The sequence below is a fragment of the Balaenoptera physalus genome (genome assembly GCF_965194825.1).
Source record: "Balaenoptera physalus genome assembly, chromosome: 10".
In the NCBI taxonomy this organism is placed as follows: Eukaryota; Metazoa; Chordata; class Mammalia; order Artiodactyla; family Balaenopteridae; genus Balaenoptera; species Balaenoptera physalus.
The window spans coordinates 66,215,063-66,229,736 of record NC_138889.1 but is presented as its reverse complement, the minus strand read 5'-3'; the positions used below and the strand labels follow the sequence as shown (position 1 = coordinate 66,229,736).

Sequence of the window (14,674 nt, the reverse complement as noted above, 5' to 3'; positions counted from 1 at the left end):
CCGTCACATCTTCAAGTTCAGAGAATCTGGCTTAGAATCAGCAGAAAAGGTGAGTGAGGGGTGGGGACTGCACGAGGCCCCACAGCTGGAGCAGCTGGGCCAAAATAGCCAAGGGTAGGGTCAGGATGAACACCTAACTAGGCTCAGACCAGGGATGTCTAGGCAGCCTAAGACAGAGACTAACCCCGCTGGCCTTGACTCCTGCTCCAGCTATGCCCTCAGCTAAAAAGATATACTTCTGCATATCCTTTCCCCCATCTGTCCCAGGGTCAGGCCCTATGTGACCATCAGGGAACTTCTTGAAGGAAGGATGAAGCAGGACATATAGCAAGGGTCTGCTCCAGGCCAAGGGAGCATTCTCGACAGCTTCCTAGAAACCAAAGTCCTGGCAAAGCAAAGTCTGGAATAGGAAACTTGAAACTTGAAGAAACCATTTTATTGCTGGGGAATCAGGCTCAGTGTATTCATTAGGGGAAAGGCGAAGCTGCTGTAATAGACCTCAAACTGTGATGGCTTGAATAAGATGGAACTTTATTTCTCTCTCTCATAACAGGAGGTAAGAAGCTCAGGTTGTCAGGGCTGCTCTACAAGGTCACTCAGGGACCCAGCTTCCTTCCACTTTGTTTCCCTGCATCCTTTCTGGTGTTGTCACCTGCACAGTCAAATCTGGATATTGGAATGTCTGTATTCTAGCTTATGGGAAGGGGGGGAAGACAGGAAGCCCTGGATAAGCAACGTCCTTGTACACAAGAGAGGGAAAAGTAGCTCATATCTCTCCTGCCTACAGATGAGAATAGTAAGTTGTCTACACCTATTTGCAAGGGAAGCTGGGAAAGAGTCTCCAGTTGGGCAGCTGCCCCGGAGGGAGCGGAGAACGGAGGCTGGGGACACCAACAGCAGTTGGCCGTGCTCGGGAAGGGGAAGTTGCCTGAGATCTGCATGAAGTAGTGTGCGAACCTGCATCAGGATCCAGGCCTGAGCAGTCAGCACCAAGTCTGAGAGGCCTCAGGGCAGCACCGCAGGCTCCTTGAGGGTCTGAATTAGCAGCCGGTCTCCAGGCTGTGGGTGACTCAGTCTGCTGGGCTGGGGCATATTTAGTGCAGGCCCTGAGTCGTGGCTGACTGTGACCTGCAGCCCTGACAGGACTCAGATATTTCTATGGCTGACCACAGAAGGGGCCCAAGTGTGAGGGCTCAATGCCTGGCTTGGAGAAACCCAGGCAGGTCCTGGGTAGCAGCAGCCATAGAGGACTAGGTGCTTCCAGGGTGATGGGTTTTTCTCCAAACTTGTATCATTTGGGAGCTGGTGGGGCCTCTCAGACAGGCTGAGCGTGACAAAGAACCCCTTGGGCCTCTTCAATTTGCGGCAGGGGTAGGACAGAAGGACCCCACTAGATAGAATCTGGAGGAAGCAGACCAGGAGCGCTTCCCCATCAGGTTCATGTACCTTGGCCCCTGCCTGCAGCATCGGGAGGACGGCTTCTGGGATGCGTGTGCTGTTGGGACATGCGGTTGCAGCTCCAAGGGGACCACCTGCATGTGGCTGTGTTCACTCTGGTAAGCTTGTCGGGAAACTGTCTGTTCTCTGGGACTGAATCACAGTGCTCAGCCCATGGGCCGGTCAGCAGGAGTCCATGAAGCTCTGGGACCAGCCCCAGCCCCACGAGTACGTGGGAATGCCCGGCTTCGGAGACCCAGCCCAGGATCACTCCAGGTCTTCAGCCCTCGGTGGACAGGTGATTAGGAGGACGGGAAAGGGAGCAGAGGCCCCTAATCATGCAGGATGATTATTCGGGATTCTGATTGGGATTGGGATTGGGATTCTGAAGCTGCCGATCAGGCTGGAGCTTGGTTGCTGGGGTGGCTGTGACCTCAGAGGGGACAGTGGGGCTCCAGGACCCCCCCGTGGTGAGGATCTCTGATGGGTGGGAGGTGCAGAAGAAAGCCATTTGGAGACTGAGTGTGCCGTACTCGAACTGCCGGGGAAGACTGCAAGCTCACCAGCACCGCAGAGGGCCCTGTCATCACCAGTTCTCAGAACAAGCTAGATGACTAGATAGATAAAAGAGTGGAGGGAAATATTTGAGGAGACAGATTCTCCCAACTGTGGTTAGGGTGGTGGCTGTGAGAAGGGCAAGGACAAGTTCAGAATCTCAGAGCTGGGTTAGACCCCTGGGCCTTCTTGTCTGACCCATTTCTCCCCCAAAGCAGGGGGTTGGAAGAGAAGATGCAAACACTCACAACTTAACAGTTTTTCTTTTATCCCCCTCACACAAATAAGTATACAAATAACTATGTAATTAACTAGATCGTTGTGATAAGAGCTATGGAGGAAAAGCAGAGGGCCCTGCCAGACTGTAAGAGGGACATCTAACCTAGTCTGGAGGGGAGAGGCCACCCTGACGAAGAGAGTGACATTAAATCCCAGACCCACGGGGTGAGCAAGAGGTGGTCCAAATGAGGAACATTCCATGTAGATGGAACAGCGAGCCTGCAGGCCCTGAGGCAAGCAGTGGTTCAGACAGTGACAAGGGCAGCGACTGCAGGTGGGAGCAAGTGGTGGGTGCCCGTGATGGGAGGTGCTTCAGGAGACCCTATTTGTGCAGAGCCAAGGGACAGGCTGCGGATGGGGGCTTTCTGCGGAGAGCAACGGGGAGCCATTACAGCTCTGACGGTTGGTCGACAAAATCTGATCTGCATTTTGAAGACATCTCCTGGCTGCATACGGGGTATGGAGGCTGTATTAGTGGGCCTCGGGGTGAATGCGGGGAGGTTGGCAGGAAGCTCTTGCAGCAGCGTGCAAAAGATAATGGTCCCTCAGACTAGTGCGGTCGTGGTGACTATGTGATTGGAGGGAGTGTCATAAATGACTCCAATTTATTTCTAAATTTTTAAAAATTACAAGTTACTTATTCATTATAAGTAATGAAAAGATTCTAAAGGTACACAATGAAGAAAGTCGGGTACTTTGCCCTTAACTCCCGCCTTCCACTCTCACCTGCTAAGGCCACCCTGCTGACAGCCTGAACAGGAGCAGCCTTGCACATCTTGCCTTTGTGTTCATCTAAGCAGAGAGAGGTTTTCTTTTAAATGGGATATTACTTGCTACTTACTCTGCAACCTACTTTTCTCGCTTAACAGTACATCACAGACACCCTTCGCAATTCCATAGCTGTGGGTCTCACTCCCGTTTTAACAGCTGCATGATGTTCTACAGCTGGGCTGTACGACAGTTTATTTGATCATTGAGTGACATTGATATCAGATAGTTTCCAGTTTCCTGCCACCACAAACAATGCTGACATTATAAGGTTATCCTTAAATACGGGTGATTTTCCTCCGTAAGATATATTCCCAGAAGGAGAATTTCTGGGGCAAAAGGTATGTGCATTTCTAGTTTTAATCAATAGCGCCAGGTTACTTGCCCCAGATTGTAACAGATAGTGCCTGATGACTTGCTCGGCAACAAATGAGAACACCCATTTTCTCACATTTCTAGCAGACCTTAAATTTACTCTTAATTTTTTTTTCCAATCTGATGAATTAAAATAATGAAAACTTATTTTGCTTTAATTTGCATTTTCCTAAACAATAATGAGGGTAAGCATTTTATTGGCCATTTAGATTTCCTCCTCCCACAACAGCCTGTTCATACCCTATTTCCATTTTTCTCTTGGGCATTTGTCTTTTTCTTTACAATTTATAGAAACTCTTTGTATATACGACATTTTCCCTTTTACTGTTTTATATGTTGCATATATTTTTCTGGTAAATCATTTGTCTTTTTTCTTTGCTTATGGTATCTTTTGCCATCAAAGTTTTAAAAATTAACTTAGTATAATGTCTGTCCTTTCTTTTGCTACTCTTGCAGATATCTCCCACCAAATTTATTCATGTTTTCATTATCCAAATCTATTCCATTTTTCCTTTAAATTTCTTCTAATATTTTCATTGTTTCATTTTTGTATTAAAATCTCTAACCCATTTGGAACATAATCTTTATGGGAGTGGGTAGGGATCCCATTTGTTTCTTCCAGATGGATAACCAATTATGGCAGCACCATTTTAAAAAATAGCTTTATTGAGATATAATTCACATACCATACAATTTACCCATTTAAGGCGTACAATATAATGCATTTTAGTATATTTATAGATGGGTAAATCACCACAGTCAACTTTAGAACCTTTCATTACCTCAAAAAGAAACCCTGTACCTTTTAGCTGTCATCCCACTATTACCCCCACTCATCTGCTTTCTGTCTCTATGACTTGCCTACTCTTGACATTTTGAATGAATGGACTCATATAACATGTAGACTTTTGTGACTGCCTTCTTTCACACAGCATAACATTTTCAAGGCTCATCCATTTTGTGGCGTGTATCAGTACTTCATTCCTTTTTATGGCCCAGTAATGTCCATTTATCAGTTGATGGACATTTGGTTTTTTCCCACCTTTTGGCTATTATAAATAATGCTGCTATAAACATCACTGTACAAATTTTTGTGTGGACGTGTTTTCAGTTCTCTTGTCTATATACCCAGAAGTGGAATTAATGGGTCATATGGTGACTCCATGTTTAGATTTTGAGGAATTACCAGGCTGTTTTCCAAAGTGGCTGCACCATTTCACATTCCCACCAGCAGTTATGAGTTCCAATTTCTCCACATCTTCAGCAACATTTTTTATTATCTGACGTTTTGGTTTTAGCTTCTTAGTGGGTGTGAAGTGGTATCTTATTGTGGTTTGGTGTGCATTTCCAATGGTGTTGAGCATCTTTTCAGGTGCTTATTGTCTTATTTGTATATCTTCCTTAGAGAACTGTTTATTCAGATAGTAGTACCATCTATTATTTGTTTTCTCTGATGAATTGAAACTTTTATCATATATTAAATTCCTTTCTAATTTGGATCTATTTATTGGCTCTTTGTTCCTCTGATCTATTTGTCTCTTCCTAGCTTAATCCTGTACTGTTCAGATCACGGTGGCTTTGCAGTATGTTTTATTATCTAATAATGCAATTTCCCTTCAACTAATCTTTCTTTTCATGTTTTCCTAACTAGCCTCAGATATTTATTTTTCAAGTATACTTTAAATTAATTTTTTACACTTCTAAAGTACTTTTAATTTGGGATTCTAATGGAAATTGCATTAAATCTGTTTTTGAAAGGATTCGCTTTTTATGAGAATAGGTCTTTTCTTTGAAACATGGCTATCTTTCTATAAGTTCAGATCTTGTTATATGTCCTTCAATATGATTTCATAACTTTCTTCAAAGAACTTTATCTTTGTGATGGTTGTTGTTTTAAAATCATTCCTTGGTATTTTACAGTTTTGTCACTATTGCAAATGATCTTTTTTGTCATTTCCATTTCTATTATATCATTGCATTGAGAAAAAAAACCTATAGATTTCTATTTACCTTGTATTTAGCCACCTTCCCAATTATCTAACTAATTCTAGTAGCTTTTAAACTAAATTTTATTGGATTTTCTTGATATACAATCACATCATTTGTAAGCAAACATGTTCTTGTCTTTTTTAAAAAAATCAGCTATTTATTCCGATTAGTTTATCTTCTTGTCTTATTGAATTAGTTAAAATCTCCAAAAAATGTTAAACATTAGTGATGATAATGAGCATCTTGTCTTGTTCCCAATTTCTGGAAATAGCTTCTGAATGTCATATATTTGCTATTGGGTTTTGGTAAACAGTCTTTATCAAATTGAAGTAATTTTCTTCTATTTTTCTTTGTTTTGTATTTTATTAGCAATATTTGCTGAATTTTATCAAATGATCTTTGGCATCTATTACTATAATCATATTTTGTTCCTTTCATTTGTTGATGCACTGACTTATATTGATAGATTTCCTGATGCCGAATTATGTTTTTGGTGTTAAAATAAACCCTTCTTTGTATGGTGTAAACTTTTGATACTTTTCCCATATCTAGTAGCTAATATCTTATTTCAAATTTTGCACTCATTCAAACTGGTCTGTGATTTTTTTCTTCCTTTTTTAGTTCAATCTTTATAAGTTTTGGGAATTAAGAAAATGCTAGCTAATAAAACAAACCAAGAAACTTTCCAACTTTCTCTCTTGTCTGGAAATAGTTTAGGTAACATTAAAAAATCACCTGTTTTTAAAGGTTATATAAACCTCATTTTTACTATAATCTGTGGCTTGAGATATTTTTAATTTTATTCTTAATTATGGTAAAATACACAAACATAAAATCCACCATCTCAACCATTTTTAAGTGTACAGGTCCGTAGGGTTCAGTACATGCACATTGTTATGTAATCAATCTCCAGAACTCTTTTCATCTTGCAAAACTGAATCTCTATACCCATTACACAAAAACTCCCCATTTCTCCCTTCCCTCAGCCCCTGGCAGCCACAATTCTACTTTCTGTCTCTATGAATTTGACTATTCTAGATAACTCAATATAAGTGAAGTCATGTAGTATTTGTTTTCCTGTGATGGTCTTACCTTACTTAGCATAATGTCCTCAAGTTTCATCCATGTTGTAGCATGTGTCAAAATTTCCTTCCTTTTTAAGGCTGAGTAATATTCCATCATATATATACAGCATTTTGTCTACCTATTTGTCCAGTGATGAACACTTGAGTTGCTTCCACCTTTGGGCTATTGTGAATAATGCTGCTATGAACAGGGGTGTACAACTATGTCTTCAAGTCTTTGCTTTCAATTCTTTTGAGTATATGCCCAGGAGTGGAATTGCTGGATCATGTGGTATCTTGTAATGTTTTAATAGCAGAGTTTTCGTTAAAAAACAAATCTTCTGCTATTGGCCTATTCAGGATATCAACTTCTGTGCTCAATTTTTCACAGTTTTCTACTTTGGTTGGAAATCATCTATTTTGTCTAGGTTTTCACATTTATTTTCATAGGCTTACATACATTATTGTTATAATTCTTTAACCTTTCCTGTACCTGTGATATACCTCTTTTCTTATATCTAATATTGTATGTTTTTGCTTTCTTTTTTTTCTTAAGCAGGTTTGCCTGAAAAAAATTATCTATTTTGTTGGTCTTTTCAAAGAACCAGGGTTGGACTTTCATTTTTTCTTTTAATTATTTTTCTATTATTTGTTTATTTTCTATTGAATTAATTTCTGATTTTTAACTTTGTTAATTTCATCTATTTTCTTTTGGCTTTGTTCTCTTTCTGATTTCTTAGATTAAATATTAATTAAATTTTCTTTTAGTCTTTTTCTAATGTTAAAAGCATTTAAGATGCAACTATTTTAAGTTTATTTATTTATTTATTTTTGGCTGTGTTGGGTCTTCGTTTCTGTGCGAGGGCTTTCTCCCGTTGCGGCGAGCGGGGGCCACTCTTCATCGCGGTGCGCGGGCCTCTCACTGTCGCGGCCTCTCTTGTTGCGGAGCACAGGCTCCAGACGCGCAGGCTCAGTAGCTGTGACTCACGGGCTTAGTTGCCCCGCGGCATGTGGGATCCTCCCAGACCAGGGCTCGAACCCGTGTGCACTGCATTAACAGGCAGATTCTCAACCACTGCGCCACCAGGGAAGCCCAGATGCAACTATTTTAAAAGACCTCTGTTATAACTGTAATAAATATATAGAAAAAGTAAAAAAGCATTTAAGGCTATATTTTTTCCTCTGAGTACAGCTGTGTGTCATAAGTTCTGTATGGTATGCTGTTATACTAGGTGATTTATAATTTCAGTTTTGATCTTACTTTTGATCCAGTAGTAATTTAAGGGAGTGTTTCTTAATTACCAAGCAGTATATACTTTTGGCCTTGAAATTAGTCTAATTTGACATTAATATTGCTGTCCCTTCTCCCTCTCTGATTGCATTTACTAGGTGTATCTTTGCCCATTGCTTTATTTTCAGTCTTCTTTGTCACCTTGTTTTGGGAATATTTCTTGTAAACAACATTTGGCTATATTTTATGTTTTAACTTAGACAAACTGTTTTTGATAGGGAAATTCAGTCTCTTCACATTTAGTGTAATATACTGATATACTTTACTTATTCCATCTTATTCCATATATTTGCTGTTTCTTACACACACACACACACACACACACACACACACACACTTCTTTTTGGTTACTTTTGCTGGCTTGGTTGAAATTCTGCTTTACTTCCAGATTTCTGGTGTTAAGAACTGAGTGGCTGGTTTACTGGAACAAGATGAAGAAAGATTTGGGAAGAAAATCATGAGCTCAATTTGTATTTTAAATTTTAAGATACCTTTGAAACAGCCAAGTGGAAATATCAAGGGGACATTTGGAAATACTGGAGTAGAACTCAAAGGAGAAATCCTGAGTAAGGGCTACACACCCCAACAGCCGTGGACAGAACCCCAGGGGAAGGTGTTCGGCAGGGGGAGGTGGGCCTTTCTGTCTAACACCTCTCATCTCATAGGGTAGGAGGTGACATCATCTGCTGAGACTGCAGTGGAGCAGGGGGATGAATCAGACAGTTGGGGAGACAAGAAGAGAAATGAAACAGAAGTTCAGGAGCATGGGAGAGCATGTGTGGCTTCAGGAGACCTTCCGGGCAGCGAGGGGCAGTGGGAACAAAGCCTTTGTTGGCCTGATGTTAATGATGCCCTTTGCGTCTCCTGCTGATCTCCACCCCCACCAGGCAAAGCTGGCAGTGGGGGCTGTTCCGGCCCATTCCTGCTCCCACAGCCTCTCCCTTCATGCCAGTCACATAGCTAAAACAGGTTGGAATATGGAGCCCATACCTATGCTGGGTACCAGATCTTACACATTTACAACAATTAGCCCTAAATTCTCATGCTCTGATTCTCTTCTTCTGGATCCCCTTCTCCAAAAAGGTGTAAGACCTTCTAGGAATGCTTACATGTGTTATCCAAGTGCCCTCTGGACACTATCAGATTTGGAGTTCTGGATAAAGCCATTTTCTCTCAGTCCCAGGGTTGGGAGGTAGGGTTGATGGGCTAGGGATACAGATGCCTCCCATATAACTAGAGCTGCTCCCCAATACTCTTGCCGTCTTGTCGTCCATTGCATGCATGTGCTGCCACCAATGCCACCGAGCTGCTGACCCAGTTGCTCTTGTCCCTCTTTACAGTTACCTTTTATTCCTAGTGACCAGCTCTTTCAGAGGAGGCTTCAATAGTAAAGCCGTTACTGACTTGCTTCCTCATCTGCACCATTGCCCTCTTCCTATGGGAGTGCCAGGTGGAAGTGGGTCAGGCCTCGCTTTGTGCCATACCTGGAATTGTTGACCCTCCAAACTCCAGGCCTTGCTACTCAGTCTAGATGTCCATGAGGATCTCCTTTCAGGAAGCTCACTGTCTCTCCTCCAGCATGGTTTCCGTTGGGGACCTTGATCCTTACAGTAGGTCTGTCCATGTCTGAATCTCAGGCATGGACTGAGTTCAGTGTCCTTCACCAGTGCTTGGGGCCCATATAAATTCAGAGATGGGCTGGGCATCTGTTTCAGTATCCCTGACCACCCATCATGGTTAAACTCTCTGAATTTTCTCTTCCTCTATGAAAACCAGGAGGCTGGTCTTCTAAGAGCTCACACAGGCCCTTGGTGTGAGTGAGGGTGGGGGCAGAGGAGGCTGGGTGCTCAACCCCTCAGGCCGGCCTCTTTGAGTGTCAGATCTGGCCAAGCAGATCACTCAATTGCAGGGCCACACTAGTCCACATGGCGCTTCTGTGCAAATTAGCAAAAAGTGCCCTCTTTTGGTGGGTGCAGCCCATGTCAGGCACATGGCTTGGAGAGCAGAGAGAGGGCAGAATTTCAGCCCCCTCTTGTCCTTTTGGCCAGATGCCCTAGTGCCAGGAACAGCCGGCACCAATCCAGGCAGTGGCCATGCCCAGCAACACAGAGAACTAAACAGCATGGAGATCCAAATATTAGATCCAGAGGAAGCATGCACCTGGGTTCTGGTCCCATGCCATCTGAGATCCTGGGGAGGGAGGAAAGATGGTACCCAAGGTTCTTTCCTTCTGAGCCTCCATTCTTATATCTGAATCCCTCCCCTACCTCTGCAGCTCCCATTTTCTCCAGTGACCCAGTGTAGACTCTTCATATGATATCTGTCCTTCCACTCCAGAGGAGAGCTGAAACTATGCCCTCAGGGGCTGACCTTATACTCCAGGGCTCAATGGAATAATCCACATACCACTCAGTAATCCAGACTTCACATAGAGACACTCACTTAGAGAAACGTAGGGGAGATGTTTCCTTAGAGGGCTTTGGGAGGTGGGCAAGGGCTTTCTAAGCAGAGGGATGCCATGAGAAGAATCACTAGAGCAAGAACCTGCAGGGTTCAATTACAGTAAAGCAGTCCAGAGGGGCAGAAGTGTGAGATTGTTGTTGGAGATCAATAGATAGCAATTGAATTGAAGTGAAGGGCAGTGGTTGTTACAAAGGCTTCCCCAGATCTCCCAAAGGGCCTGAAATGGTAGGATAAGTAGTTAGGGCTTTGTCTTATGGACAAAGGGGAGCCATGGAAGCTTTTTGAGCAGGAGAGTAGCAGGGTCAGGTCTTGGCACCAGGAAGATGACTCTAGCAGCTTGTGCTGGATGGTGAGGAGGAGGATTTGCCAGACCTAGTCGTGGCATGGCTATATTCAGTGCTCATGGGAGACTGAGAGCAGCAGATTTGGGAGATCATCCTGAAGCGTACCTCTGAACAGTCCACTTTTCTTTACTGAATTGAATATAATTAATTCAATCATTTCACAAACTTTTCCCAATATGAACTGTGTGGGTCCATGTGCAAGGATGGAGGAGGGCAGGAGGAATCAGGATGAGCCCTCCCTTCCCCCCAGCCCTCTCTCCACCCCTCAATCAGAATGTGTTTTGATAAGTGGGGGCTTGGGGACAGCATAAGGGTGACAAGCTGTGCTTCCCCCACCAATTAAATTTTTTTAAAAGCGGCTATGGAAGGAGCGAATATTAGTTTCCTGATTTATAAAGCCAAATGGATTAAGCTCATTCATTGCCCGAGGAAACAAAAAGGAAATCTTCAATACCTCTGTGCACATTGAGAACAGGAACAATACCGGTCTTTAGAAAGCAGAAACCTAATTTGGGGGAATCAATTACCCTCTGTGTCCCTGCCTCTGTGGGCTCTCTCACTGGCTCTCTCTCAATAGAGATTTCCTGGGAGGTAAAATGTGGAGAAGTTGGTCGACCATAGGCACACCCTCCGTTCAGCCTTACAGACAGGAGGCAAAGAAGTAAGGTTTGTGGAGTTGGGTGGGGAGGTGTGCCTAGATATCAAGCACTTGTGGAAATGGGAGGGGGTGAGCTGGGACTGGGGAGGGCTTTGGAATAAACGCTGGAGAATGGGGGAAGTATAGGAATGTGCAGTGAGAGGGCCAGGGAAGGGGATGATGGGAACCTGAGGTTTATAACTGGGGGGAGGGGGAGCATAGTCCAGTCGGTGCACAAACAGGTGATGGGGGGAGGGGGACACTGCCCCAGCCTGGGCACCGCCTCCTGATTCTTCCGGTTTCTCTTGTGTGGTCTGCACTTGCCCTTGTGGGTTTGAGCGTGCAGTGGGCAATGGCCAGGCAATTAGGCGAAAAGGAAAGGGGATGGGTGCCTACCACAGTAGCCAGGGAGTCACATTCACAGCCACACACAGAAGCACTCGCACAATCTCATACATTCCTGCGCTGGGCCTCGGACCCTCGCCCTCAGTCCCCAGACTCAGAGCCACACCCAGCCCAATGCACTCACAGTCGCACACGTGGAGTCCCACACTCACAAGGACAGGGTTACAGACTCAAAACGACACCCCACACACTCCCACCCGAAATCACACACATTCCGCCACCCCCAAGTCCCAGCTGAAGCTCACACAGTGGCTCACCACCCCACACAGCCCACACTCTGGCATGTGATCACACACACACACACAGAGTCCCTCACACGCACACACTCTGGCTGTGCTTTTGTGTTTTGTCAGAATTAATGAGAAAAGTTCCCGTGCCCTGCGGGTAATTAGTGTCCTTGGAGTTAAATAAGCTAATGGCGGGCACCTCTGGCCCAAGCAATTATGTTTGTGTATTGAATAATTGATTCAAAGGGGGGAAGGGCCGCTAATCAGATCTGAGCATAATGAATTGATTTAATTAACAGGGGAATCTGAGGGGCCCTGGGAAACGCAGGCTTCACTCGGCTGCGCGAGCGCCGCCAGCGCGCAGAGAAGGGCGCGCGGCGGCGGCGGCGGCGGCTGCCCGGCTTGGGCAGCGGCTGCCGGATCGGCTCGGCGATCCCGGCCCGGCGGACGCGCCCCAGCCCCGCCCCGCCCCGCCCCCGGGTTGCGCCCGCCCGCGCGAGCTCCCTGTCCGTTGGGCTCAGCTCCCGGCGCCCGTCCGTCCGCCCCCGTCCGTCCGCCCCCGTCCGCGGCAGCGCTAGCCGGGCGCGGAGCCCGCGCGGGGCCGACGGGAGCAGTGCAGGCGGGCGGCGGCGGAGTCCGAGCCGCCCGCCCCTCCGCGTCCTCGGCCCGGGGGGGGAACCATGGTGTTGGACCAGGAGGACGGTAGGTGCCCAGGGGCCCGCGGGCCGTAGGGTGGGGGCGGCGGCGCGGGCCCGGCCGAGGCCACCCCGCGCGGCGGCAGCGCCCCCGGCTCCCGGCTGCCTCGGGCCGCTAGGCTGCTTCCCGGAAGCCGGGCGGTGGAGGTGCGCGCGGGTGTGTGTCGGGGTGCCGGGCTCAGCCCCCGAGGCTTCTCAGCGGGATTAGGAAGTCACACGGGCCACCCCGAGCCCGCCAGCCCCGCACGCTCGGGCCGGGAACTTTCTCACTGGCTCTTGTCGCCTCGCAGACACGGGAGCGCCTCTCCGATCCGCGCCGCGGGCTTCCCCGCAGTGCCCGCTGGCCCCAGTCTCCCTGCCTCCCACTTGGGTATCTGCACGCCCTCCCCCTTCTGCACCGACTGCGGAACGACTCCCCCAGGGGGATGCCCAGAGAACCCGGCACTGTCCTGGGGTCCCTCAGGTCTGGAACTTCATAGCTGCGGGATGGGTGACATTGCTTCACCCCTGGCAGGGCTGGGGAGGACGCTCGCCATCAGCTCCCCAAGTCCAGCGTGCTGGGAGGTGCTCCGCTGGCTAGGGCCCGTGGATGGGCCGTATATCCAAGATAACAGGGCCGGATTCACCTTGAAGCTAATGAATTTTAAGCTTCAGAATCCTTCTGTTGTAATTTGTATTAGTGATCTACTGTTCCTTTTCTTAAACCGCCCCCCCCCCGCCCCAGTTGCATAAGGAAGCTTGGCTCTCCCAAAATCTGGACCACCCCTGGATCCAACTCACACCCTTCCCATTCTAACTACCAGTCTCTCAGGAGAACTCACAGCGCTGCTGGCCCAAGGATCATTGCCAGTTGCTAGGGCAGTTCTTTGGTGCCCAGGAGATGGAGCCCTGAGGCAGGAGGCTGGGAAATTTGGGGTTGGGAGGCAGCTGCTGGTCTGCAGGGAAGGGTCTGGCTGCCTGGCCTTTCTCTCCAGCCCCACTAGTCCCTTGTCCCACCCTACCACATCCCACTACGGTGATTAACTGTCCTGGTTTGCCCAGGACCGTCCCTGTTTTATCACTGACAGTCCTGGATCCTGGAAACCCCTCAGTCCCAGGGCAAACTAGGACATTTGGTCGACAGCCTATATCGACAACCTTCTCTGGGCTGTTGTGCAGGGGTGGATTGGACTTCATCAAGTGAGTGGGGAGACTTGTTTTCTGGAGTGCAGTTTCTGCCTAGGCACCCACAAAGCCTAATAAGTTATAACTGTAGCTTCCTAGAAGGCCTGTCCAGGGCTTCCAGAAACCAAAAGAGGAAAAGTTTGCCAACCGTGTACTTCTCCACTCTAGCTGGTTGCAAATCTCTGTGCATGGGCTGCTTTTGTGTGAGTAGGGGGCAGGGCAGGGCAGGGCATCTGAACTTGGCCAGCAGGCATCCTGATTGTTCTGCAAAGTCTGTAGATTCACCCTGTCCCGTCAACTGTGGCGGCCACAGGGAAATGGCCTTTGTCACTCCAAATACCCCTTTGAGTGTCACCTGTGAGGCCAGCTTGTAACCCCATCTTGGAGACAGCTGCACTGTGTTGGGAGCAGGGCCCTCAGGCTGAGGCACATCTGACAGGCTCTACTGAAGAGTTCTGGAATATCTGGTCTGCCTGGGCCCTCGGGCACCAAGTCTCCAACCTCCCCCCCAACCCCCAACCCCGATGCAGGAATCCTTCCTCAGGACTTTACTGCCAGGTACAACGACAAAAACTTTGTAAAGCAGCCAGGAGCACCCCCTCTTCCCTCACCGTAACCTAGGGGACTGATCAACTGGCCTCCCTCTGCTGTCCCCAGAGGCATTTCAAGGGCATTTTGGAGCACTCTTGGCAGTATGGAAGTGAGAGTATATGCTCATCACCTGTGGAATGTGTCAGGTGCAGACAACCTCCCCCAGCCCCAGGGGATCCGAGGACTGCACCCTGGTGTTGTGGGCGTGCCCCTGGACCTGGAGGCGTAGGAGTGAGCGTGGGCGCAGGAGTTACCTGCCTGCACAGCAATTACCCATAAGCTGAGAGGGAGGCCGCTGGATGAGCCAGGCTCGTGTCTGGGTTTGTAAACCCAGCAGGCCTCTTCCTGGCTGGGAGCTCAAGTCACCCGAACTGTCCAAGGCTTGCTGGG

The 14,674-nt window shown here is 47.2% G+C and overlaps 1 protein-coding gene across 4 annotated transcripts in view; it reads left to right on the top strand.

The window, feature by feature from the left end:
• The first annotated feature begins 12,312 nt into the window (after positions 1-12,312).
• LMO1 (LIM domain only 1) overlaps positions 12,313-14,674 on the top strand; it is a 52,870-nt gene continuing 50,508 nt past the window's right edge. For 2 of the 4 annotated variants that reach the window (XM_082477713.1, XM_082477712.1), the window contains exon 1: positions 12,320-12,536. In XM_082477713.1, the coding sequence (XP_082333839.1) occupies positions 12,515-12,536 (22 nt within the window). In that variant the 5' untranslated portion in view covers positions 12,320-12,514. Of the gene's footprint in view, positions 12,537-14,674 lie in introns of all 4 variants that reach the window. The other 2 variants (XM_082477715.1, XM_082477714.1) reach the window with 2 other exon arrangements.